This window comes from Salmo trutta, chromosome 13, assembly GCF_901001165.1.
Source record: "Salmo trutta chromosome 13, fSalTru1.1, whole genome shotgun sequence".
In the NCBI taxonomy this organism is placed as follows: Eukaryota; Metazoa; Chordata; class Actinopteri; order Salmoniformes; family Salmonidae; genus Salmo; species Salmo trutta.
Window position 1 is genome coordinate 58,570,882 of NC_042969.1, and position 27,573 is coordinate 58,598,454.

General features: G+C 43.0%; 2 protein-coding genes across 4 annotated transcripts in view; both read left to right on the forward strand.

Annotated features, from left to right (window-relative positions):
• The first annotated feature begins 529 nt into the window (after positions 1-529).
• On the forward strand, positions 530-14,836 carry gkup (glucuronokinase with putative uridyl pyrophosphorylase). 2 transcript variants are annotated; one of them, XM_029772858.1, is made up of 23 exons: positions 530-734; positions 2,078-2,184; positions 3,748-3,792; positions 3,985-4,138; positions 4,256-4,327; positions 4,462-4,550; positions 4,695-4,851; positions 5,136-5,213; positions 8,030-8,121; positions 8,247-8,352; positions 8,487-8,566; positions 8,656-8,724; positions 8,868-8,928; positions 9,186-9,202; positions 9,395-9,452; positions 9,543-9,635; positions 9,778-9,838; positions 12,679-12,792; positions 13,059-13,116; positions 13,579-13,647; positions 13,948-14,011; positions 14,113-14,184; positions 14,510-14,836. In XM_029772858.1, the coding sequence occupies exons 1-23, from the start codon at positions 678-680 to the stop codon at positions 14,606-14,608; spliced, it is 1,872 nt and encodes a 623-aa protein (XP_029628718.1). In that variant the 5' UTR covers positions 530-677; the 3' UTR covers positions 14,609-14,836. The 2 variants fall into 2 exon arrangements, with proteins under 2 accessions (XP_029628718.1, XP_029628719.1); XM_029772859.1 differs by lacking the exon at positions 2,078-2,184 and having other exon boundaries at positions 658-734.
• A 176-nt stretch (positions 14,837-15,012) lies between these two features.
• Positions 15,013-27,573, forward strand: part of ubash3bb (ubiquitin associated and SH3 domain containing Bb) — a 44,305-nt gene continuing 31,744 nt past the window's right edge. For both annotated transcript variants that reach the window (XM_029772856.1, XM_029772857.1), the window contains exon 1: positions 15,013-15,436. In XM_029772856.1, coding sequence (XP_029628716.1) covers positions 15,309-15,436 — 128 coding nt within the window. In that variant the 5' untranslated portion in view covers positions 15,013-15,308. The remainder of the gene's footprint in view (positions 15,437-27,573) is intronic.

Below are 27,573 nucleotides of genomic sequence, written 5' to 3' on the forward strand. Positions count from 1 at the left end.
ATACACATGAGATGAGTACTGTCAGTTATGTAAACATTAAGTGACAGATACCATAGAATACAGTATAATACATATGAGATGCGTGCCAGATATGTTAACATTATTAAAGTGACTAGTGTTACATTCCTTAAAGTGGCCAGTGATTCCTAGTCTATGCCTATAGGCAGAAGCCTCTAATGTGCTAGTGATGGCTGTATTACAGTCTGATGGCCTTGAGATAGAAGCTGTTTTTCAGTCCCGGGCCCAGCTTTGATGTACTTGTACTGACCTAGCCTTCTGGATGATAGCGGGGTGAACAGGCTCGGGTGGTTGAATCTACTAAGAACATCAGTGGTATCATTCAGAGTTTTCATTTAATCATTGGCTAACCTATTACATAATGTATGATTGTCATTATAATTTTTTAGAAAACAAATTTACGAGTAATATGGATGTACTAACTATATTTTCAATAGTTGTACTGTTTCCTGAGTGCATGCAATTTATGTGAACTCGCCGGCAGGGGGTCATCATTCGGAGATACTGGCGCTTTAAGAATGAGGCTACAGTGTCGCAGTCCTGTCGTCACAGTTCAACGTGAAATTGTATGGTAAACAATTTTACTATTTATTGTACCGAATCGCATAAACCAAGGTATTTGATGTCGTTTACACGCGAATAAGACAAGGGCCAAGAAAATGATCTGCATTTTATTGGTAGCTGGCCACGGCACTGTTCTAGAAACTCAGATAAAGGTAAGTTGTTTATGTGAGCAGACGAGGTTTGGGTGCAGAGGTCGTATAACTTACATGGTTAATTTCACAACACAAGCAGGTCAATGCACACAAAAACATACACTGCACTTAAATAATACCAAATCCAAATCAGACTTACCGCCGAACAAGGTAGACTAACTGCCAAAATAATTGAAAGATGTAGTTTATTCCTGAACGTTTTCTCAGGAAGAAAAAGGGATGTTCAATGACACAACGTTCAGTCAGTCTTGGAGTGTTATATACAGTGCATTCAAAGTTTTCAGACCCATTGACTTTTTCCACATTTTGTTACATTTCTGCCTTATTTTAAAATGGATTACATTGTTTTTTCCCCTCACCAATCTACACACAATACCCCATAAACACAAAGCAAAAATTTTTTGTTGTTGAAATTTGCAAATGTATAGGTCTGAGGTCCTGAGCGCTCTGGAGCAAGTTTTCATCAAGGATCTCTCTGTACTTTGCTCCGTTCATCTTTCCCTCGATCCTGACTAGTCTCCCAGTCCCTGCCGCTGAAAAACATCCCCACAGCACGATGCTGCCACCACCATGCTTCACCTAAGGGATGGTACCATGTTTCCTCCAGACGTGATGCTTGGCATTCAGGCCAAAGAGTTCAATCTTGGTTTCATCAGAACAGAGAATCTTGTTTCTGTTGTTCTGACAGTCCTTTAGGTGCCTTTTGGCAAACTCCAAGCGGGCTGTCATGTGCCTTTTACTGAGGAGTGGCTTCCTTCTGGCCACTCTACAATAAAGGCCTAATTGGTGGAGTGCTGCAGAGATGGTTGTCCTGGAAGGTTCTCCCATCTCCACAGAGGAACTCTGGAGCTCTGTCAGAGTGACCATCGGGTTTTTGGTCACCTCCCTGACCAAGACCCTTCTCCCCCGATTGCTCAGTTTGGCCGGGCGACCGGCACTAGGAGGAGTCTTGATAGTTCCAAACTTCTTCCATTTAGGAATTATGGAGGCCACTGTGTTCTTCAGGACCTTCAATGCTGCAGAAATGTTTTGGTACCCTTCCCTAGATCCCTAGATCTGTAACATAACACAATGTGGAAAAAGGGAACGGGTCAGAATACTTTCTGAATGCACTGTAAGTCTCTTTTTTTCCTATTCACCTTTATGACTGTAGGGCAGGCTGAGCTGTGTGTGTGAGCGAGGGAGAGAGTGATAACTGGTCACTATGCTATAGGCCTGCTGAAGTATGTCCAAGTATCAACATATTTTGGAGAATATTATTTTAAGAGGAGTAAATAAAGTTCTACGGTGTGCAACAACTTCCAAACCCACATCCCTTCGCTCCTTATTTGTGATTTCTCTAGAATGATGTCACTGGTTTGTATGGACAGCTGACTGGGGTGCCAAAGGCATTGTTGCCTGGGATAGGAGGAAAGAAAATCCTGGACTTCTGGTGGGAGACAGTGAACACGTGAGTAATCAGTCAAATGAATGACTGTCGACTGCCCTTACAGTTTTCCTGTACAACATGTCTTGTACTCAGTCCCAGTTGACATAATTACATTATTAAATCCCTTTAACTTTGGAATACAGTGCCTTTGGAAAGTATTCAGACCCTTTGACCTTTTCCACATTTTGTTATGTTATAGCCTTATTCTAAAATGGATAAAATAAAAAAACATTCTCAGCATTCTACGCACAATACCCCATAATGACAAATAGAAATCCTTGAGATGTTTCTTCAACTTGATCGTAGTATACCTGTGGTAAATTCAATTGATTGGACATGATTTGGAAAGGCACACACCTGTCTATATACACCTGTCACAGTTTACAGTGCACGTCAGAGCAAAAACCAAGCCATGAGGTTGAAGGAATTCTCCGTAGAGCTCCGAGACAGGATTGTGTCGAGGCACAGATCTAGGGAAGGGTACCAAAACACTTCTGCAGCATTGAAGGTCCCCAGAACACAGTGGCCTCCACCATTCTTAAATGGAAGAAGTTTGGAACCTCCAATTCTTCCAAGAGCTGGCCGCCCAGCCAAACTGAGCAATTGGGGGAGAAGGGCCTTGGTCAGGGAGGTGTCCAAGAACCGGATGGTCACTCTGACAGAGCTCTGGAGTTCCTCTGTGGAGATGGGAGAACCTTCCAGAAGGACAACCATCTCTGCAGCACTCCATCAATCAGGCCTTTTTATGGTAGAGTGGCCAGACGGAAGCCACTCCTCAGTAAAAGGCACATGACAGCCCGCTTGGAGTTTGCCAAAAGGCACCTAAAGACTCTCATACCATGAGAAACAAGCGTCACGTCTGGAGGAAACTTGGCACCATCCCTACGGTGAAACAAATGGTAGCAGAATCATGCTGTGGGGATGTTTTTCAGTGGCAGGGACCGGGAGACTAGTCAGGATTGAGGCAAAGATGAACGGAGCAAAGTACAGAGAGATCCTTGATGAAAACCTGCTCCAGAGCGCTCAGGACCTCAGATTAGGGTGAAGGTTCACCTTCCAACAGAACAACAACCCTAAGCACACAGCCAAGACAATGCAGGTGTCGCTTCGGGACAAGTCTCTGAATTTCCTTGAGTGGCCCAGCCAGAGTTTGGACTTGAACCCGATCAAACGTCTCTGGAGAGACCTGAAAATAGCTGTGCAGGATTGCTCCCCATCCAACCTGACAGAGCTCGAGAGGATCTGCAGAGAAGAATGGGAGAAACTCCCCAAATACAGGTGTGCCAAGCTTGTAGCGTCATACCCAAGAAGACTCTAGGCTGTAATTGCTGCCAAAGGTGCTTCATTAAAGTACTGAGTAAAGGGTCTGAATTCTTATTTAAATGTAATATTTCTTATTTTTTTCATAAATTAGCAAACATTTCAAAAAATGTTTTTTGCTTTGTCATTATGGGCTATTGTGTGTAGATTGAGGGGACAACAACTATTTAATCAATTTTAGAATCAGGCTGTAACTTAACAAAATATGGAAAAAGTCAAGGGGTCTGAGTACTTTCCAAATGCACTGTATGTATTTCTTTCCAGGCGGCAGTTGTTCAGTGAGGTCTATCTGGTCACAAACGCAGACAAGTAAGTACAGTAACATGTAGTAACAGTGTTGACACTTGCTGTATTTCATCATAGCAGACTGAACTGATCCTGCCTCCCATGTATTTACATTTAAGCCAATTGTATTGGGAGTTGTTGTCCTATGAGCTGGGAATGATTGATTTTATATACCAGTTACTGCTTAGCTGTTCCCCTATATGTCTCCCATTCCAGGTATAAGCACTATGAGCGCTGGGCAACGGCCAATGATTTCCCTGTGGAGAATGTAGTGAACGACGGCAGCACAACCCTTGAGGGCCGGCTAGGAGCAGTGGCTGACCTGGAGCTCGCCATCCACAGCCGCAAGCTGCAAGACGATATCATGGTGGTACGGCACGGCACTGATCCTAGATGTCACTTCATTATCATTTTATAATTTCCTAACTGTGTATTGAAATGTTCCATTGTGTGGGGATTATTTTTCAAACAACGTGTTTGTGGACAGATTGCAGGCGATATGCTCTGTGCAGACCAGAACTTTGATATTGCTCAGGTTCTCAGCTTCTTCAGGTCCAAGGTAAGATAACATATGTGCTCCTTCTGGTGAATAACAACATATACCTCACCTCTGAGAAACTGTAACCACACTCATAGCAGAGTAGGTTTGTTTACATGTTAGTTTACATGTTAGTATCTCTCTATTTGACTTAGCCTGGAGAGTTGGCCATATACTATGAGCTAGAGGAGGGAGAGAAGAGCAGCTCCAGGGGTATAGTGGAGGTATGCCCTGAGACCCACAGGTAGGCAACAGGAAAAATAATCTTTGGCACAACTTATCTTGATGCCAGTATATTGTTGATAACAGTACTCCCATTTGATCACTGTATGGGTAATTTGCCACCAACAGAAAAGTCTAAAAGACTGGGTATCTCTGTGTACTTCAGGATATCTCGCTTCCTTGAGAAGCCACAGGACGGAGTGACAGCATTGCGTCTGGCCAGTGTGGTGTTCTACTGCCTTCGCAAAGCCACACTGCCTTACCTCTCAGATTTCCTCACCCTGCAGCCACAAGCTCAAGACAGGACCTTTGGCAGGTTCTGGGTCAGTATAAGGACTGTGAACATGGGAATCTTTGGGTTTGGGCTCAGTTCAGTTTTCAATTCAGTGACTTCCGGAAGTGAATTGAAATTCAATTAATTAATTGAAAATTGTCTGTTGTTTTATATGAGGATTTTCTAGTCATGATTTGAATATCAATTCACTTTCTGAATTGAAAACTGGATTGACCCCAACCCAGGTTATTTCTGTATCGTTAGTACTATCTATCAAATTGGTTAGCAACTAACACTCACATCACGAGACTCACTGTTTGTCTTTTCACCCAGGAGTGGATCATCAATGAGCAGAAGTTACCTGTGTTTGGCATGAAACTGCCCACAGGGTTCCAGCTCATTGGACAAGTGGTGGGTTGCTTTTTTCCCCACCCATACAGACTACTGTTGATTAACCGAATATTCTAATTACATTTACATTACATTTAAGTCATTTAGCAGACGCTCTTATCCAGAGCGACTTACAAATTGGTGCATTCACCTATAATATCCAGTAGAACAACCACTTTACAATAGTGCATCTAAATCTTTTAAAGGGGGGGGGGGGGGGGTTAGAAGGATTACTTTATCCTATCCCAGGTATTCCTTAAAGAGGTGGGGTTTCAGGTGTCTCCGGAAGGTGGTGATTGACTCCGCTGTCCTGGCATCGTGAGGGAGCTTGTTCCACCATTGGGGTGCCAGAGCAGCAAACAGTTTTGACTGGGCTGAGCGGGAACTGTGCTTCCTCAGAGGTAGGGAGGCGAGCAGGCCAGAGGTGGATGAACGCAGTGCCCTTGTTTGGGTGTAGGGCCTGATCAGAGCCTGAAGGTACGGAGGTGCCGTTCCCCTCACAGCTCCGTAGGCAAGCACCATGGTCTTGTAGCGGATGCGAGCTTCAACTGGAAGCCAGTGGAGAGAGCGGAGGAGCGGGGGTGACGTGAGAGAACTTGGGAAGGTTGAACACCAGACGGGCTGCGGCGTTCTGGATGAGTTGTAGGGGTTTGATGGCACAGGCAGGGAGCCCAGCCAACAGCGAGTTGCAGTAATCCAGACGGGAGATGACAAGTGCCTGGATTAGGACCTGCGCCGCTTCCTGTGTGAGGCAGGGTCGTACTCTGCGAATGTTGTAGAGCATGAACCTACAGGATCGGGTCACCGCCTTGATGTTAGTGGAGAACGACAGGGTGTTGTCCAGGATCACGCCAAGGTTCTTAGCACTCTGGGAGGAGGACACAAGGGAGTTGTCAACCGTGATGGCGAGATCATGGAACGGGCAGTCCTTCCCCGGGAGGAAGAGCAGCTCCGTCTTGCCGAGGTTCAGCTTGAGGTGGTGATCCGTCATCCACACTGATATGTCTGCCAGACATGCAGAGATGCGATTCGCCACCTGGTTGTCAGAAGGGGGAAAGGAGAAGATTAATTGTGTGTCGTCTGCATAGCAATGATAGGAGAGACCGTGTGAGGATATGACAGAGCCAAGTGACTTGGTGTATAGCGAGAATAGGAGAGGGCCTAGAACAGAGCCCTGGGGGACGCCAGTGGTGAGAGCACGTGGTGCGGAGACAGATTCTCGCCACGCCACCTGGTAGGAGCGACCTGTCAGGTAGGACGCAATCCAAGCGTGGGCCGCGCCGGAGATGCCCAGCTCGGAGAGGGTGGAGAGGAGGATCTGATGGTTCACAGTATCAAAGGCAGCAGATAGGTCTAGAAGGATGAGAGCAGAGGAGAGAGAGTTAGCTTTAGCAGTGCGGAGAGCCTCCGTGACACAGAGAAGAGCAGTCTCAGTTGAATGCCCAGTCTTGAAACCTGACTGATTAGGATCAAGAAGGTCGTTCTGAGAGAGATAGCAGGAGAGCTGGCCAAGGACGGCACGTTCAAGAGTTTTGGAGAGAAAAGAAAGAAGGGATACTGGTCTGTAGTTGTTGACATCGGAGGGATCGAGTGTAGGTTTTTTCAGAAGGGGTGCAACTCTCGCTCTCTTGAAGACGGAAGGGACGTAGCCAGCGGTCAAGGATGAGTTGATGAGCGAGGTGAGGTAGGGGAGAAGGTCTCCGGAAATGGTCTGGAGAAGAGAGGAGGGGATAGGGTCAAGTGGGCAGGTTGTTGGGCGGCCGGCCGTCACAAGACGCGAGATTTCATCTGGAGAGAGAGGGGAGAAAGAGGTCAAAGCACAGGGTAGGGCAGTGTGAGCAGGACCAGCGGTGTCGCTTGACTTAGCAAACGAGGATCGGATGTCGTCAACCTTCTTTTCAAAATGGTTGACGAAGTCATCCACAGTGAGGGAGGAGGGGGAGGAGGATTCAGGAGGGAGGAGAAGGTAGCAAAAAGCTTCCTAGGGTTAGAGGCAGATGCTTGGAATTTAGAGTGGTAGAAAGTGGCTTTAGCAGCAGAGACAGAAGAGGAAAATGTAGAGAGGAGGGAGTGAAAGGATGCCAGGTCCGCAGGGAGGCGAGTTTTCCTCCATTTCCGCTCGGCTGCCCGGAGCCCTGTTCTGTGAGCTCGCAGTGAGTCGTCGAGCCACGGAGCAGGAGGGGAGGACCGAGCCGGCCTGGAGGATAGGGGACAGAGAAAATCAAAGGATGCAGAGAGGGAGGAGAGGAGGGTTGAGGAGGCAGAATCAGGAGATAGGTTGGAGAAGGTTTGAGCAGAGGGAAGAGATGATAGGATGGAAGAGGAGAGAGTAGCGGGAGAGAGAGAGCGAAGGTTGGGACGGCGCAATACCATCCGAGTAGGGGCAGAGTGAGAAGTTTTTGATGAGAGCGAGAGGGAAAAGGATACAAGGTAGTGGTCGGAGACTTGGAGGGGAGTTGCAATGAGATTAGTGGAAGAACAGCATCTAGTAAAGATGAGGTCAAGCGTATTACCTGCCTTGTGAGTAGGGGGGGAAGGTGAGAGGGTGAGGTCAAAAGAGGAGAGGAGTGGAAAGAAGGAGGCAGAGAGGAATGAGTCGAAGGTAGACGTGGGGAGGTTAAAGTCACCCAGAACTGTGAGAGGTGAGCCATCCTCAGGAAAGGAATTGTCACTATTGTGTAAGTTTCAGGTCAAGTTGTTATGACATGAGATATGTAACTCTCCACTGGAGAGCATGTGAATAGATTGACAATCATTTAGATTATCATCTCTATTGAAAAGAGTGATTTGATGATGATGTATATTGACGATATGTATTTATCTTCTGGATATCACAGGGGCTGTCAGACTACACCAAGTGGCTTGCCCACTATTCTGCCCAGCAACAGCAATGCCCTGCCAAACCTATAACATGCCGCTCGTACGCAAGGTAGATTGCACCGCTACAAAGACTTTATGAAAAATAGTATTGATGGGTTGTTCTCTTACCTTTTGGACTATCTTCAGTGATATTTCAGTGAATGTAAGCTAACATCATCTTTCACTTCCTCATAGAGTTGGACTGATGGGGAATCCTTCTGACGGCTTCAATGGAAAAACGATCGCCATGACTATCTCCAACTTCTGGGCTGAGGTCACACTCATGGAGAGCCAGACCCTGGTAACAGTCAGGCTTTACTCCAGTTAATATACACGGCAGGACAATACAAAATGCGTAGTGTCATCTCTGATCAAATGTTAATGTATTCAACCATAAAGATGGCATGATTGATATATTTGCTCTGTTTTCTTCAGGTTCTTCTGCCTCATCCGCTCAATGATCCGACTGAATTTGGAAGCTTGCAGGATCTGTATTGTATCAGCCGTAAGGAGGGGTCAGTGTAAAAGCCCTAATGCAACACATGCATGCAGGATGTTTACATGATGAATTCCCAAACCTTATTGATATTCTTTTGATCTACAGGTACTTGGGAGGTCTACGGTTACTCCAGGCTACCTGTAAGAAGTTTTACCAGTTCTGCTCAAAACAAGGGTGAGAAAAAATGTCATTGGAGCCAGTAACAGCAAATGCAGAGTGTTCAATAACTCTGGTGTGTGTGGGGGGGCTACAGCTGAACATTCTGATTCTGACATGGTTAGTGCTCATTTGAGTCCCCTGTATGCTTTCTTTGGCAGTATTGCTTTGACGAAGCAGAACTTCACTCTCAAGTATGATACCAACATTCCTCGCCAGGTGGTAAGTGTCTACACTACAGTCTCTAAATGTAAAGGCTCACTCTGTAATATTTAGTAGATGTTTTTGTTCATTTGAATTAATGATACCCATTCATTCTTGAAGAATATCACTTATAAATGTCTCATGAGCCTAGTTCATGACAGTGTACCCTGAGAGATCTATATGAATACTGTTTTCAATTATGTTAGGCCAAAAGGCTAGTGATAATGTTACTGACTGATTTAATTATTATTTCCCCCCTCTCTGCTTTGTTGAAGGGCCTGGCTGGAAGTAGGTAAGTGCTGCCTGGTGAACTGTTATTTTTCTTCCATATTTTATAGATTAACCATATACTAATCAATATTTCTTCTGAGTCATATACTTATACCTTTTTTGGTCTTGTCATCTTTTCAGGCTCAAACTCCCTTTGTTCATAATTACATTTCTGTTTATTTATACAATTTTCTAACGTTCTCTTCTCTAACAGTGCAATAGTGTCTGCCACCCTGAAGTGTCTGATGAAATTCTACAACATCACAGAAAGTGTAAGAAGAAGAACATGTTACTCTGGAGTTCACTCTAATCATGTGCCAAATGATCAACCTGTGTTTGTTGTTTTGTTCTGTTTGCCCTAGGACCTTCCCAAACCCACCAGGGCCAACTTCATCCTCAACGTCGAGACGGATGAACTCTTCATCACTGCTGGTCTTCAGGACAGAGTTGTGCAGGTCAGCAATGAAAAGACAACACTCCCCTTTTCACACTACTAAGCTGAGCCACGCCGAGCTGAGCCGAGCTGGACTGTACTGTCCTGGCCTGGTTACTGTAAAGTTTGTTTTTCTGACAAAAATGTTCTTCTTTTCATTGCAGGTCTATGAGGGCTTGGTCTACATGGACTTTAGCAAACAACTGATGGATGAACAGGGATATGGTATTTGAAATGTGCAGTCTCAATAGCTGTTATGGCACATAACATATTTTATGAACTCCTATACATAATAAGGACTGCCAGTATATTAACGCAAATAATAATGCTGAATACAGCAGTGAGCAGCAATGAACAGGGTTCTCAGACAGGGTTCACAGGATGTCAGAAATGACATAAGATCAGTCTCATAACAAAGCAAGCACTCTATCCTGTAGGAACTATCTTCCTTTATGTGCAGCCAGTGAAAGCATTACCATGTCTATCTCTCAGTACTACAAGGATGACGCAAGTGAAGTTAAGTCTGGTGCTGTAGGTTGGTTATCTTGGAATGCAGCAGGTAATCATACTTAATGTATTGAGTTGTATATATGAATATTTATAAATATATACTATATTCACTGAGTGTACAAAACCGTAAGAACACATGCTCTTTTCATGGTATAGACTGACTAGGTGAATCCAGGTGAAAGCTATGATCCATTATTGATGTCACTTGTGAAATCCACTTCAATCAGTGTAGATGAAGGGGAGGAGACTGGTTAAAGAAGGATTTTTAAGCCTTGAGACATGTATTGTGTACATGTGCCATTCAGAGGGTGAATGGGCAGGACAAAATATTTAAGTGCCTTTGAGCGGGGTATGGTAGTAGGTGCCAGGTGCACCGGTTTGTGATAAGAACTGCAACGCTGCTGAGTTCTTCACGCTCAACAGTTTCCCATGTGTATCAAGAATGGTCCACCACCCAAAGGACATCCAGCCAACTTGACACAACTATGGGAAGCATTGGAGTCAACATGGGACAGCATCCCTGTGGAATGCTTTCGACACCTTGTCCCAATGAATTAAGGTGGTTTTGAGGGCAAAAGTGGAACGTGCAACTCAATATTAGGAAGGTGTTCCTAATGCTTGTACACTTCCAGTTTCTTATTTATACCACATAATAGGGCAACAATATGTGATTATACAGATATACTAATCACAATATTTCACATTGTTCGTCTGCATAATTCAAATCTAACATTCATTTGCATGAGACAAAGTCCACTTGATCACTAGTTATTGCTCTAGTATCCTCTGGTGCCACAGGTGCCAATGCCATTTATAGTGCCACCAACAGGTCTGGTGCAGCCATCTAAGGTTGCAGTGACTTCATATTCACACAGCTTCTAAGGACATATACATAAGATTTACATACCAAATGTCATGGCCCCATTTCCATCGGTTCAGTTCTTATAGCCCTGGTGTGATATGCTGCCATCTAGTGGTGTGGCATACCCAACTTTGAATGCAGCAACTAATCATTCACAAATTAATTAGAGGCTAATTCATTGAGTCTATATATCAAATCTGGAGTCAATCTGATGTATGGTTCACGAGAAGAAGATTTATAAAGTATTTTAAAGCATTAGCATATGTGCTAATGCCAATCTATAGGTACAGTGCGGCCATATTTGAATGCATTTTTTTTTTCTCAAGACTTGTATAATGAGATATCAATACCAAATTCAGTGTGGTTCATCTTAGGGACATCCATGATAGCGACAACCCGTTTCAAGTTGATAGGCCACTGTGGTGTTGATTTACAGTAGTTTAAGTGGACGCATGAAATCAGATTTTTTATTTGTCAATAGCTCAGCCATCTTTTGTAGCTTTTCTCAAACTAGTTAAGACGTACCATCGGCCTTCATTCCACATTTGGTGTCATTTGGTCCTATGGTTCATGAGAAGAAGGTTTTTGAAGTATTTATTTTACATATTGTAGCACATTAGCATATGTGCTAATATGCTTCTACTGTTATAGTGTTGCCATCTTTGAATGCATCAACGTCATTTCTCAAAATCTTTATGGACTATTGTTACAAGTCCAAAGACCAGATTTGGAGTGAATCTGACATTTAGTCAATGAGAAGATGTATTATTATGATTTTAAGCAATAGCGTTACAAAGTAAAATAAGTATTAATAGTTTCCTTATTTTTTAAAGATATCAATGCCAAACTTAACATGGTTCATCATAGTAATGACTTTGATGACCCTAAAATGTTTCAAATTGATAGGCCATTGTGGAGTAGATTTACGAAGGATTTAAATGAACACGTAAAATCAGATTTCCTGATTATTCAATAACTAGCTATCTCTTAACTAATCCCTTATCTTTTCTCAAACTAAGTTAAGAAATGTACCATGGACCAACATATTGAATTTGGTTCATGAGAGGAAAAATTTCCAAGATGGAGGAAAATCTATTATGCTGGACCGTATGGGTCCTTGAGGCAAATTTGTTCAACATGAGGAAAGACACCTTCATACAAAGAGTCAAGTCTCTACGTCAAACCGGGCAATGGACATTAGGGTTTAATTGAGACTGCTTATAATAGTGCCACCTATAGGCCAATCGATGCCATTCTTTTTGATCAAGTTACTCATGGCCTCTAATTTCGGTGTGCCAAATTAAGAAAAAAGTTACCAATCAATGCTTAACAACTGTGAACCCCTGCAGGGATGTCAGACTCATTCCACTGAGGTTTTTGTTTTTTCCTTTCAATTAAGACCTTAATTCATCAGTCAAGTACAAGGGTGGAGGAAAACCCGCAGACACTCAGCCCTCCATGGAATGAGTTTGACACATCTGCAGCCTAATGATTGATTAATGATAATGATTTTTGAAAGGTAATTCATTCTTTAGGGCTATGGGAGTTTTGCATGCGAGTTTAAGGCACCTGTGCATATCTTTGTGTGCATCCTCTTACATATATCTAGAGCTGAACATGTATGTATACATTATGAAACTGAGTTTACAATGAACCTTTTACATGTTGATGTTTGTGTGTTGACTGTACACAGGGGATTACATTCCTATGGACATGAGCAGCTTGCCACCGTTCTGGTTAGCTTATCTGAGTGATCCCAGTGACTCTGGTCGGATTCACAGCAATGTCAGACAGCGCTGGCTCAACGGTAAGGAACATACATACATACATACGTACATACATACACGCGCACACACACACACACACACACACACGCACTGTAAGCTCGGTTGGCAGGCAGCAATGTTTACCGAGGTCAGGGTCAATTCCATTTGGAATTTCAGTTTACTTCCTGTATTAAATTATCACTTCATAGATTTTAAACTGTAGGCTAGAGGAATCAGATGATAATAAACAGGAATAACTTTGTTCTCTATCTGTATTTAGTCCCTCTGTTCACCTCCTTTTTTTCAGGAGAAGCTGAAGTGGTTGAGGCCATGAAGTCTTTTGCGGCGCTCACAGATCAAGCCAGGTTTGTGTAAGATGTTTGGAGGCTGACAGGATGAGTGGCAGTAGTGCCCCTGGTGCGATAGCAAAGGCACAACACCAGTGGATGGTAGTCATGGGTAAGGAACCAGCAGCCCTCCGGTGCTGGTCTGCCCGTCTAACCTCTGTCTACATACTCCCCCACAAAGTTATTGCGTGTCTCTTTGATATGGCTTAATCATGCCATCTAGGATCTTAAGCACAACAAATTCGTAACATATAAAAATAATCATATTTATTTGCAGGACGTAACATATCATCATATCATATCATATGAAATGGATGATGTAGTACAAAATTTGACTTGGTTACGCAAAAAACGGGGACCGCTTTTGGCTCGTAAGCACCACTTAAAACCACTGGCTGAAATGATACAAACGTTTGAGAGTGCATCTTTAAGTGAGCATTACCTGGTAATGAAACGGTTGGGTTCTCTTGTCCTCCACAGGGTTGCGCTGCAGGGAATGGACTGGAGCAGGCTGGCCCAGTTGATGGATGAGAACTTTGCACTGCGACGGTAAAGACAAGCGTGACATCCTTTGAGTCTGTCATTGGTTTGAGGAAGTTAATCTCTTTGCTCCCATGAAGATGTTGGTTTTTTATATTTGTGACCTTGGAAAGATAAAACATTATCAGCAACTGTCATAGGGCCAGAAGATTTTCCTGACCCACATGGCTTGATCAGCAAAAACTCTTGGCCCTAAAGAGTTAATTTTCATCACCGAACAGCATGATTTTACGTAGTAAGATATACAGTAAGTACACATCATTGTTCACACAGGAAACCACTAATACTGGAACGATCTCTGTCCTATAGGTCTGTGTACACAGAAGACTGTTTGGGACCAGGCAATCTCAAGATGGTGCAACTGGCAAGACAGGTAAAGTATAGAGTTAAAATGTCCAAGATTATCTTATCTTTTCCTAGGATGTTTCTTTGTAGTTTTTGTTTATCGTTCGGTGTGTTTGCTTGCCAATGCAGTTTGGCTCAGCTGCGAAACTACCCGGCAGTGGTGGTGCTGTAGTGGGCTTGTGTCTGGACCAAGTAAGACTGGTAAGACTTATACTTTCACGTCTTAAACAGCAATGTATACTGTATGCTCTGTGGAATCATTGGAAAAGAGATTGTGTTTCATACTTTGGTCACTTTATTTTGATAGTCCCGTATAAATGGTTAATTGATGCTCAAGCTATCAACTGCAACTCTGTTATATAACTTGACTTAACTTGATACACCACAGCTTCCTAGGGTTAGGGCTAAAGTTTGATAGTTACTTGAGCATCTATAAACGGGTCTGTCTGTAGACCTACGTAGACTATCCAAATCCAGTGTTACCGATACAGTAGTAATGCTGTGCATGTCTTTGCTTTGACACTAGGTGGAGATGAGGAAAGCATTCCAAGAGGCTGGCTGTGTGTTCTGTGTGATTGTGCCATATAACCCATCTGGTACCATTGGAACCAACAGCCAAGACTGATTTTAAATTATCTATAATGGGCATCTTAATAATCAATCAAGTGTAAAATCTGTAGCTAAGATGACACATATTTTTCTGTTCATGTGGGCAAATTTGTAGCCCATCATTTCCTGTATGAATGGATTATGATGAGACCGTTGTGCCTTGGCTTGAGTCATTTTATAAATTGAACACATTTGTATTTTTATGAACATTGAATAAATATGGTTTATTAATTTATTATGCAAATGCAGTGTGAGTAGCCTAATTTCACTTATTTATTTAATCTACCATATTAGGCTGGGTCTAACGTTACTCTGTATTACATATTGCTCACTTCATCTAAAATTCCCTTTATTTTGGAATCAAACGTAACCTAACGTTTTGAGGACACATTGTAAACATCAAAGCTATACTGAATGGGCTATTATTATGCCACTCTGCCAATTATTATTAGGCTACTGTAATTAGGACACTCCTTGGGTCGCTGACAGAGTACAGGCGAAAATTCATGATAGATCCTGTGCACTCTGCACGTAACTCTGCTTTTTATACACAAAACGCAGCAGCAGACATCATTTGAGTTTCTGGGGGCGGGGAGGAGGGAGCGCTAGCGACCACATTGCTACAATAATAATCGGTTGTAGTCTATTAGTTATCTTTCTCCACCGCTCGCTACAGTACCCTAGACTGGATCTGAAAACCAATGGAATCCTGAATCATGGCTGCAAAAGAGGATCTCTACAGCAAAATCATCCCGCGAAGACTCCGGCCGAAAGTACCTGGCACTGTGAAATATGGATCGAATTTGGACGTCCTCTTATCGATGGGTTTCCCCAAAACCAGGGCGTAAGTAGGCTACGTGTATAACACGCTCTACTGACACTTTATCGGAGTCACTCTTGGAGGTGGACACTAGCGCTTTAGGTACAGTTTTGGCATTAGTTAAAATGACAATTTGTATTTGGTTAAAAATACAATGTTTCCTGACGCGCTGTCCTATTTCACCTTTAAGGCAATTTATTGATCTCCATATTCTTTCTCACCATATGCAATTTGCTGGCAGCGTCCTACTTTTCCTCATGACCAGAAACTCTCACACAACATGGACTCAGGGGTAATGGGTAGACATAACATAGTAAACGAAAATCCAGGACACTCAAATTAGTATGATATGTTGCGTTTGGTATGGTATTAATTTGTTGATCCATTTTGTATGAAATGTTACGTTTGGTATGGTATTAATTTGTTGATCCATTTTGTATGATATGTTACAAATGACACTTCGTATGATAAACTATATATACAAAATATGTGGACACCCTTTCAAATTAGTCGATTAGGCTATTTCAGCCACCCCCGTTGCTGAGCACACAGCCATGCAATCTCCATAGACAAACATTGGCAGTAGAATGGCCTTACTGATGTGGCACCGTTGTAGGATGACACCTTTCCAACAAGTCAGTTCTCAAATGTCTGCCCTGCTAGAGCTTCCCCGGCCGATTGTATGTGCTGTTATTGTGAAGTGGAAACGTCTAGCAACAGCGGAGAAGTGGTAGGCCACACAAGCTCACAGAACAGGACTGCTGAGTCCTGAAGCGCATAGCTCGTAGAAATCGTCTGACCTCGGTTGCATCACTCACTACTGAGTTCCAAACTGCCTCTGAAACAATTACTGTTTGTCGGGAGCTTCATGAAATGGGTTTCCATGGCCGAGCAGCCGCACACAAGCCTAAGATCACCATGCGCAATGCCAAGTGTCGGCTGGAATGGTGTAAATCTCGTTGCCATTGAACTGGAGGCTGTTATAGCAGCCTCCTGAACAAGGCAGTTAACCCACTGTTCCCCGGTAGGCCGTCATTGTAAATAATAATTTGCTCTTAACTGACTTGCCAAGTTAAATAAAGGTAAAAAATAAATGGCAGGCCTAAAGTTCAGGAGTAAAAATGGACTTACTCTGTATGTAATAATAGTCTTTAACATGCTTTTTGAATGACTACCTCATCTCTGTACCCCACACATACAATTATCTGTAAGGTCCCTCAGTCGAGCAGTGAATTTCAAACACAGATTTAACCACAAAGACCAGGGAGGTTTTTCAGTGCCTCACAACGAAGGGCACCTATTGGTAGATGGGTAAAAAAAAACAGACATGAAATATCCCTTTTGAGCATGGTGAAGATATTAATTACACTTTGGATGGTGTATCAATACACCCTGTCACTACGAAGATATAGGTCGTCCTTCCTTAGTCAGTTGGAAACCGCTCAGCAATTTCACCATGGTGACTTTAAAACAGAGTTTAATGGCTGTGATAGAAAACTGAGGATGGATCAACAACATTGTAGTTACTCCACAATACTAACCTAAATGACAGAGTAAAAATAAGGAAGCCTGTACAGAATGCAAATATTCCAAAAAATGCATCCTGTTTGCAATAAGGCACTAAAGTAAAACTGCTGAAAATGTGGCAAAGAAATAAAATGTATGTCCTGAATACAAAGCGTTATGTTTGGGACAAATTCAACACAACACTGAGTACCACTCTTCATATTTTCAAGCATGGTGGTGGCTGCATCATGTTATGTGTATGCTCATTATCGGGAAGGACTAGGGAGTTTTAAGTAACAGTCTGGTCTCATAGACTAGACGTAACAATCTGGGCCACTCAAATTAGTATGATATGGTAGCCCTTTTCCCACGTACCCGTATACGTGTTGAAAATTGTGGATTTGGGCACTAATAAGCACCTAAATTAGAACTTAGTGGCTGCTATACATGATGTCAGAGCTCTGGCTCTGCATTTCACAGCGCTGTATGGGTTTTACAAGCAGCCCATGAGTCATTTCATGTGACCACTAACGGTTGATTAAAAAACAAAATCCAACACTAGAAAATCAAGACAAACAACCAACACCTTTAAAACAAGCAATCCAAACATTGCGTGTTCGAATCTCATCACGGACAATTATAGCATTTTAGCAAATGATCAACTTTGCAACTACTTACAACTTACTAACTAAACCTTCCCCTAACCTAAAACCCTTTAACTTGTCTTTTAAACTTAACGCCCAACCCCTAGTTTAGTTAACGTTAGCCACCTAGCTAACATTAGCCACAACAGTTCGGAATTCATAACGTATCATACGTACTGCAAATTCGGAATATATTGTACAAGGTGGAATTTGTAACACATACGAATTGTAATTCGTGGCATATTAAATGGATCCACAAATGAATGCATACAATACCAAACGTAACATATCATACAAAATTGAGTGTCCTTGATTTTCGTTTACTATATTACATCTACCAATGAGTCCAGGTTGTAAGTAACCTCCTGTCTATGTAACCATACCAAACATCATTATACCCTGATGAAGACAGCTTGTCTGTTGAAACGTTGGTTATTCAATTATTGCATCTGAGCTCCTAGAGTGTGCGTCTGTCCTTTTCTTTTTCAAGCGTTCTACTCCGCTAGCCAGCACCTCACCTAAAGAGGTGTGCGTTTCTTTCTTCTCCAGATTAACCATACCAAACCATACCAAACATATCATATCATTTTTTGGTTACTATACTATGTCTAGTCTAGTCTATGGTGCTTAATAGGCATTGATGGTAGTTGGTGGAGACTGTAGATAAGCTGTAATTCTTATAAATACTGATGGCATTGATGAGATGAGAGACTTCACTTACACAGATATACTAGCCTACAGAAAACATTTATGTCTGGAAGAAACTGAAATTGCATGACATTTATGAAAAGTGTGTGTGTATGAGAGAGAGAGAGAGAGAGAGAGAGAGAGAGAGTCATATGGATCATGCTCAATCTGATCTGAATGGACTGACTGTTCTTGATGTGACCAAATTACTGCAGCACAATGTACAACTGTTATGTCAGCTGGGTCCTCACTAGGAGAGACTCACAGACAGACCCACCATGTAAGGAAGCAGTTGTCCTAATGTCACCATTATAGAGAGTAAATACATTGTTAACTTTTAAACCTACATCAATTGCATCATTTCTATGTGATCAGGATCACAACCCAAATCCATTTTTCAGTAAAATAATAAATGTGCTTCCCAGTGGTTATGATCATAGTTATTCACAATAGTATTGTTTTATATCTCCCACCTTTAAGTCCCGGTCTGAAATCTGTATTATCTCCTAGACATTGAGGTCAGATGTCATAGGGAGTCTGTTGTGAGTTACACGCTGAATGGACACAGACAGTACGCATGCACACACACACACACACACACGTCAGAAGGAATGCCTCGAGGCTCCCTTTGTCAGCAGAGAAAGAAAGAAAGAGGGAGAGAGAATGCCTAGAAGCTGTGAGAGACGCCACAAGCTCTTTTACATTGGACAGCCCATGACTGCTTGGCCCTGACAGAGCAAGTTATGAATAGCCTCTTCCTCCCTCTCTCAAGCATTGACCCCCTACATTTCCTGACCGACTTAAAGGGACATGCCCTAGGAGATTTGTCATATCTGCCTGCCACCGATGTCACTGACTAGCGTTTTGATTCAGGGAGGGGGAGGGGGACAATGCAGATGGGGAACAAAGCTGGGTTAGCATCAACAGACATTTACTAGAACCTCTCTGATGGGATGAACCACAGTAGCTACAGTGTGTGAGAGAGATCACTGAGGAGTGAAAGAGCAAAAGCAATGTACCGAATAACATCTGGGATGTTGAAACCCACAGTCACGAGGTGCTGTTTTTCAGACTTGCTTTCTGCACATAGTCATTTTTCCAAACATACAACCCTTCAGCAGGGTTTTGATTCCAGTTGTAACCAGGGGTGCGTGCTGTGCACTCCCAAAACAAAGATAAATATAGCTGCAAGCAGCCATTCACGCTTTGGCCCCATAGCTCCACCATCAAGACAAATTGGCCACATTTCCCTTGGATGAGCTACTCCAACACCATCATTCAGTTTGCTGACGACACAACGGTGGTAGGCCTGATCACCGCCAACTTTCAGACAGCCTATAGGGAGGAGGACAGTGTGGTGCCAGGACAACAACCTCACTCCCAATGTGAGCAAGACAAAGGAGTTGATCATGGACTATAGGAAAAGGAGGGCTGAACACGCCCCCATTAACATCGACGGGACTGAAGTGGAGCAGGTCGAGAGTTTCAAGTTCCTTGGTGTCCACATCACCAACAAACTACCATGGTCCAAACACACCAAGACAGTCGTGAAGAGGGCACGACAACACCTTTACCCCCTCAGGAGACTGAAAAGATTTGGCATGGGTCCCCAGATCCTCAAAAAGTTATCCAACTGCACCATCGAGAGCATCTTGACCGGTTGCATCATCGCCTGGTATGGCAACTGCTCGGAATCTGACCATAAGGCGCTATAGAGGGACCTATGTACCGACCTTTCAATTGCGTGTTATAGCGCCACCATCTCGCCAGTTGGCATGGCATTGCATGAGATTATGTGGCCCATGGGCCTTTACCATTATGCCAAGTTGCACCCTCCCCTAGGCTTTACCATTTCACTGGAATTTGCATCTTTGACTAAATCCACGGAGAACCAGAATAATACATGCCTACAAATATAATAGGGTTTCACACAGCTTCGCTGCTTGAACCCCTAATGAATATCAATTTTTTAGGGCACCCCCAAGAGCCAATGATTTGACCCTGTACTTGAGGCTCCTCGGTTGGTTCTGTAGAGACACTGGGACACTGAGACTCAGTATACTGGTGTAGTTGTTGTGTTTAAAGTACAACTCTGCCCTTGGGGGGGAAAAGCCCTCTCTCATTTCACTTCAATGTCTGTTTGGTGTTAGTTCCTTTTGATTTGGTTGATAGTAAATGATGCACTAAACATACAACACAAGAATAGAGGGTATAAAACAATGACCAGAGGGTATGAAACAATGACCAGATACCCTATTTTCTGCCAGTGACTGACATCCCAGTCTACAAACAAATTACTCTTTTGGTTTGCATTTACATTAAGGGTTCAAAACAATACAGCCTCAGAGATGCTTTTGTCAAATGCTGCCCTTGAGGTTTGTCGTTTCTCCCTCAGTATCTGCTATGACTGACTAAAACAGTGTTAATTCATTGGAACACGGGACAGAGTTGAGCCCTGGTACAGTTTTGATTTTTGATTTGATTTCGACACCAATGGCGACAGCTAGTCTGGAATGGAGCATTATTCTTCTACTTGGTTTAAGCTGATGATGACCAAAAATATATTTAGTAAGACATAGCCTATTTATAACAATACATTTACTCTATATCTGTATTCTGTATAACTATGTACTGTATTTCTTATCATGTTTTGATGATTATATTTACTCCAAGGAAAATCGGGAAAAGAGTAGGTGTATAATATCTTATTATTCTGCACATGACTCTTCTCCAGGGACGTTCACCACACATTCCCGGTGTTGTAGTAAATGCGGCTTTCAGCAATTAGCTACGTTCACCGCATAATCCAAAATTGCAATGCACTGCAGCTTCCAGGGATATTTCTGGCACATACGATTTGGTTCAGCGCAGGCAAACACTGTTTTTGAGATCTCTGAACATTGCAGCGTAGTCGCAGTTCAAGTAACACAGTATGTTACGAATGCTGTCTTAGCACATTTCCCCTGTTTCTGAGCAGTTTACTTTATACTTTATTTTACATCTCCACACCTCTATAATGTTCTGAGTATTTGCTGGGGAGGTTTGTGGAAAATGGTGGAAATATTGTGGTCCCTATGTGCTGTTCCTGCCTTGCCTTCCGCTGTGATGATGAGCGGGACTTTGTGAGGCTGAGGCAGCAGGAAGCCATATCTGTTAACTGTGGCTGGAAAGTCTGAAGTGTTGGAACGTGTGTGGACATCACAGGGGCTGACACAGTGGAACCTGTCTACTTTCAAGGGGATCGCTGTAGCTGCCTCCCCCTTCTTAGGCAGCGTCATTGGATGGAGAAAGAACACTTATTATCCATGATGAGAAAAGATGATGGAAATGTTTTTTGTTGTTATTTTTTTGTTCAGGTCATTTTCTCTGTCTTTGAAATAGTTTTGTAAATGAGAGTTCCTTGGATTGCTTTGTGTAACGTGTCAGTCGGGTTCACATGTTTACCACTGGAGCCTTTAGGCATTTTATCATACATATTGAAATTCTAAGAGCAGGGGTTAAGTTTACAGGCCAACTTTGCACTAACGCTGCATTAACGCCACGTCACTGTCACTCTTTATCAGGAGGATCATGCTAGGGTGTGTACATGTCATGTGTTTCCTTCCTAAGAGAGGTACATCTCTGAAGATAACTGATGATAACCCTCATGTCCCTAATGCCTTTAAAACGCTGTCTGGAAACTCAGGGCACCAGATAATGTAATCATTGTTCTCCAACATCACGCAACATGACCAGTTAAAGAGGCTATGCAGAACCTTTGGATAGAAATATTGTCCTGAAATGACCTCAATTGGTCAGCAAGTGGCACACCTCCCTACACCTATGAGCAAAAATATATTATTTGATTAAAACTAAGAATTTGTGTGGTTTCATGAGATAAGAAATTGATTCATATTATATCATGAACCTCAGCCAAGATTGAAGCCAAAATTGAACGTAAACAATTAGCAAACAACTAAACCTCCATAGTGTATCTTTGCTCTGTCCAGACGCTCAGATACCAAATCATGTCGTCATTGTTGTTTCCAATATCATGCAGTAGGGTCAGTTAAGAAGACTCTTCTTCAAAATCCCGTGGGTGACCTGCACAAAGGCCAGTCTGCGTGTGCCAGTCTGCTCTCCTCAATACTGCCTATTGTCTCTCCAGGCTGACGACTTTGACGAGGCCTGGCCACAGTTGCTGACATACCCGCAGGTGCCCGCCTTGGCATATTTTGGGACTGACAGCTGTGCTCCTTCTGTCCCCTCTGCTACAAGTACCGTCTCTGCCCCTCTCTCAGTCCCCGTGGCCTGCGAGGCAGCTGTTGTTTGCATTAAGGCATACGGGGCTCGTTCAGAGTGAGACTGACAGTGTTGCATCTGTTCAGTGATGCCACCAGCGACGGACCACTTGGAGCTTTGCAACAGACACATGGGAGACCAAGCACATATACAGTCCAGCTTTTTTGTCCCTTCCCCTCACACAGGCACGAGCAGTAACAGACCTAATCCTGCTTGGAAATGTGTGGATGCAATTTGGTCTGTTGTTAATTGCATTTTTGCTAGCCATCCTTTTTCCCCCTTTATGTATTTGACTGTGTGTGTGTGTGTGTGTACTCTGTGTGTGTGTGTGTGTGTGTGTATTCTGTGTATGTGTGTCTGTGTGCGTCTGTGTGTGTGTGTTTAGTTGTGGCCGGGCCATATGTGTCTGTGCTACCTTTGCCAGAACTGCGACAGGCAATCCAAGAGCTAGTGCCCTTCCAGCCTCATGCTTCCAGCCTCGTGCTTCCAGCCTCGTGCTTCCAGCCTCGTGCTTCCAGCCTCGTGGTTCCAGCCTCATGCTTCCAGCCTCATGCTTCCAGCCTCATGCTTCCAGCCTCATCCACTGACTGGAGTCACTATGTGAGGGAGCTCCAACTCCTTGCCAGTTCTCTGTAGATTGGGTCCAAATGATCAGAAATTAAATCACAATTGATGCACTTTTACTTACAAGCCAAATTTTATATGATGACGGCGCGTGCGTGAATGATGAAATGATTACATCAAAATGCATTTGCCCTCACTGTGTGCCTATGCAATGGTATTCTGATGCCCAAATGTGAGGGAGGCAGCCTACTTTATCATTGTTATGTACACAGTACATGGCTACTCTATGTATGCTGGTAACATTGTTATACATATTTTATGTCTAGCATACTGTATCCAGCTTTCACCGACCGCCCCACTAGCAATGTGAAAAACAAAGGTGTGTACCAACCCAGAGTCAAAAACAACTCACTGGAGAAACATCAATGTGTTTTCTAGACTAAATGATGTCATTAGGCTTAGTTACAGAGATACCCTTGTTTTCTGTGACCGTAGAATAGGCACTGAACAAGAGGTGGTTTCTTAGCTCTGTAGTAGAGCCGTAATGACAAGGCAAGTGTGTTTGAGGCTTGGTTTGGCAAGCACAAGCTACTTACAGTTGTAGGGCATCTTTTATGGGCTGTGGCTGTGCACACTGTCTTCCTGAACTAGATAGTTCATATCTGAACTGGATGGTTCCTTCCTTAACCAGCAGTCTCTTCATCTGAGTTTTATCAAATAGGCTAGCATTTGAATGTATAACACATGCCATATGTACAGATGCGTTCCTATTTTTATACAACAGTTCCCTTACTATGAAAATATGCAAGAGTATCTATTTTACACCATGACAGACAATAGAGACATGCAACAGCATTTTATTTAATTCAATGTGTATTAGAGTGGTATTCTACTCTAGGCCTAGGTGCTCAGGTGGACTATATTGTCTGTGGGGAAGGAAAGCTGTGTTTAGTGCTCTCGTTCGTAAAAAACAGTTCACTGACTGTTTGATTCTATGTTTCCAGGCATACAGTATTAAATTAATATTGCTCATCATTCCTGCATAATAAATGTGTTTTCCTTTACACTTGACTAATAATTGAAAAAGTAAAAACAGTTCAAGGTGCAAAAATGCACACGTTTTATGGTTCTGAATATTTCAGTGCAATATTGTTTTTACACATTTATGTCAAATTGAGAAGAAAGGCAGAATTGTTGTGTTCCAATATTCATGTGAAGAAGTTCAACAGTAGCCACTTATCAATGTTATATATTTGGAATATTACATAGTTAAGCACAATTTTTGTCTGGGTCAAATTGTTTGACCACCGTTGTGTGTAACCTGTAATTTGTTTTGTGTTCACTGGTTTTGTGGAGACACAAATTGGCACTGGCTGCATTAGTAGATATAATGAGGCAAGAGAAACACTTTTGTGAATCGTTTGCAGTTTATGGATTACAGCTTTGTGAAAACAAACAGTGGATAAGTAAAGGCCTCCCTCACAAATAATTAGAGCATAATTGTAGCATGGTAGATAATTGCAGTCAGTGTGGTAGAGCACAGTTGGGGAATTTTGTCTGAACAGTAAGTCCTTCGTTTACCCCTCGAGTCTTCCTCTAGACATCAATGAAATGCATAATGAGAGAAAAACACAGCAGAGAATTAGTTGTCAGTAAAAGCCTCACTGATGTTGCTCAGGGGGCTCTGAATCCAGCGAGAGTCTGCATGTGAGTGAGGGATTACAATATTCTACATTGACACGTTGTTATTGATAATAATGTGTGTGTGTGTGTGTGTGTGTGTGTGTGTGTGTGTGTGTGTGTGTGTGTGTGTGTGTGTGTATGTGTGTGTGTGCCTGCCTGAGTGTATGTGTGTACGTGTGTAAGCCACAGGGCAATAAGAAGTGTTATTCCAATGTTCCAATGCCGTTTAAATTGGTTCAACTTAATTCAAATCATTAAATTGAGAACCTCTAACTTTCAATTCAAAACACATCTTCTGCACAGCTCCTGTGAGTAGATCAACAAAGACCTCTCTCGAGTTATTATACTACTTCCTTGTGTTTCGGTTTAGCTGTCTGAGAGTAGAGGCAGGCAGACACATAGCGGCTGTAACAATGTACAGGAAAACATGATTGGTTCTATTAATGTTAGGAGGACGGAATTCTCCCCCCATCACAGCACAATGCAGGGGGAAACAAAGTCTCCCAGAACAAATACAACCTTCCGTGAATAGAACAGAGAGAGAGAGAGAGAGAGAGAGAGAGAGAGAGAGAGAGAGAGAGAGAGAGAGAGAGAGAGAGAGAGAGAGAGAGAGAGAGAGAGAGAGAGAGAGCTAGAGCTAGGTAGCTAGTGTGACAAGGTCTCTGGCAGGTTTGTAAACAGGAACTGTCCGGATGCAGGGGCCAGAGCCATGGGATTTCCCCACACAGCTGAGGTGGGAGGGGTGAGAGTGCGTCTGTCTGGGTGGTGGCGTTTGGTGTTGAAATGGTATGGAATGTCCTGGGGAGACATTTCCTGTGAATCGCTGATGGGTGGTGTGTGTATGAATGAATGGATGGGGATGATGGAGCACAACTGTTGTCAGACAATGAGGTGGGGCCATTGAATATCCAAAATTTGCCATTGCTCCGATCATCCCCCACTGAGATAGCCAGGGTTATAAAGTGAAAGCACATTTTTATAATAGATTTCACTCGTCTGATACTGACAGGCTATAATAAATATTAACTCAACCTCCATTGTCTTTAGTTCACCCATTTCCAGCAATACAGCTTTCTATTTTATAGTGCAGTAATGATCAGCGTGTCACCCTTTTGAAAACAGATAAGTGCCAGAGAGAGAGAGATCAGAAATATCTCAGGCACTTAATTTAAGGCTTGGCCATCCCATTTGTGGCTTTTTTCCTTCCTTCCTGGTGAGTCATGTGTCATGTGACATCACACTGTCTGTCTGCTGCCCTGGTTGGCCAAGAGTAGACTGGGAGGAGAAGAAGCCAGGGGGAATAATCATAAACGCAGTAGCGTTCTGAGCTGTAAATATTACATTGGAAGGCTTTAGTGCACATGGTAACTTTGGAATGAAACAAGGGCCCTGTTTGAATATTTAAGAAATACATCCTTCCCCTCCTCCTTTTGTTGACTTAGGCCATGATTCAATACAAGGCGTGTTGTAGAGCAGCACACTAGACAGCTGACAATCCACCTTTTAAAAGTCATTTCCTCTACGTTTGAGGAGATCGCATTCATGATAAACACTGGAAATATCGTCTTAAACATTACTTTTAAAAGGCGTATTGTCGGCTGTCTATTGTGCTGCCTGACTAAAACGTGCCCTGAGTTGAAACCCAGCCTTAATGCCCTATATTGCTATTGCTGTCTGAGCCTGGCCTGATCACCTTGACATTTCATTGTCTCCTTGTTCATCTTGTGGTCTTCACAACACCTTTTGGGTATCAATTGTTCCTTATGATTCAGTCTTTCAACACGTGGAAATAAAGTGACTAAAGTTCAGCTTACAGGCTGACTAACTAACCCCTGGTTTCCTCAGCTTCATAGTTAATTATTTTTCAAAACCTTTGGACAATATTAGTCATTGTCTCCATGTGTACTTGTTTTTCTGCCCCGTTATGTGGGCAGTCATACATTATGTTTGTCAGAAGGAGTAATGTAATGTTCTCTACAGTGCTGCATAAGGACGTATTTGGGTTTTTTGTACACCTCAAAAACACGCACGGCGCGCACGCACACAGACACACACACACACACTCTGGGGACTATACAATACATACGTACATGAGTGAGCTGATTGTGGGGGCGTCCTGCTTAGTGCCTTGTCTGTTCCTCTTCCTGTCTGGAGAAGCTCACAGGATCTCTCTGGTTGGAAAATCTCACTTTCATAACGTAGTGGGCGTTAAACAAAGCGAGTGGTTTTCTCACCTTCAAGAATGTATAGTTTGTGTGATGCAATAATTTACAACCACTGAGTGTGATCTTAATAACATGCAATCCATGTAACACAAGGCGAAACAATCGACTGAAAAGTATTATATGGGTTGTTGTCACGACTTCTGCCGAAGTCGATGCCCCTCTTTGTTCGGGTGGTGCTCGGCGGTCGACGTCACCGGTCTTCTAGCCATCATTGATCTATTTTTCATGTTCCATTGGTTTTGTCTTGTCTTCCTACACACCTGTTTCCAATCCCATTCATTACATGTTGTGTATTTAACCCTCTGTTTTCCCTCATGTCCTTGTCAGAGATTGTTTGTTGTTGTGTGCTCGTGTTGTTGGATTGGTGCTCGACGGGTTATTGTACCCATGTTTATTGTATTATGTACTTTGGTTTTGGAGTTTGTTTTAACTTTATTAAACTACTCCAGTTACACCAAGTTTGTTTCTCCTGCGCCTGACTTCCCTGCCACCTACACACACGACGTGACAATTGTATATTATGCTGCATTGTCAGTGGTATATCAATTGATTATGGAATGGTAGATTATCT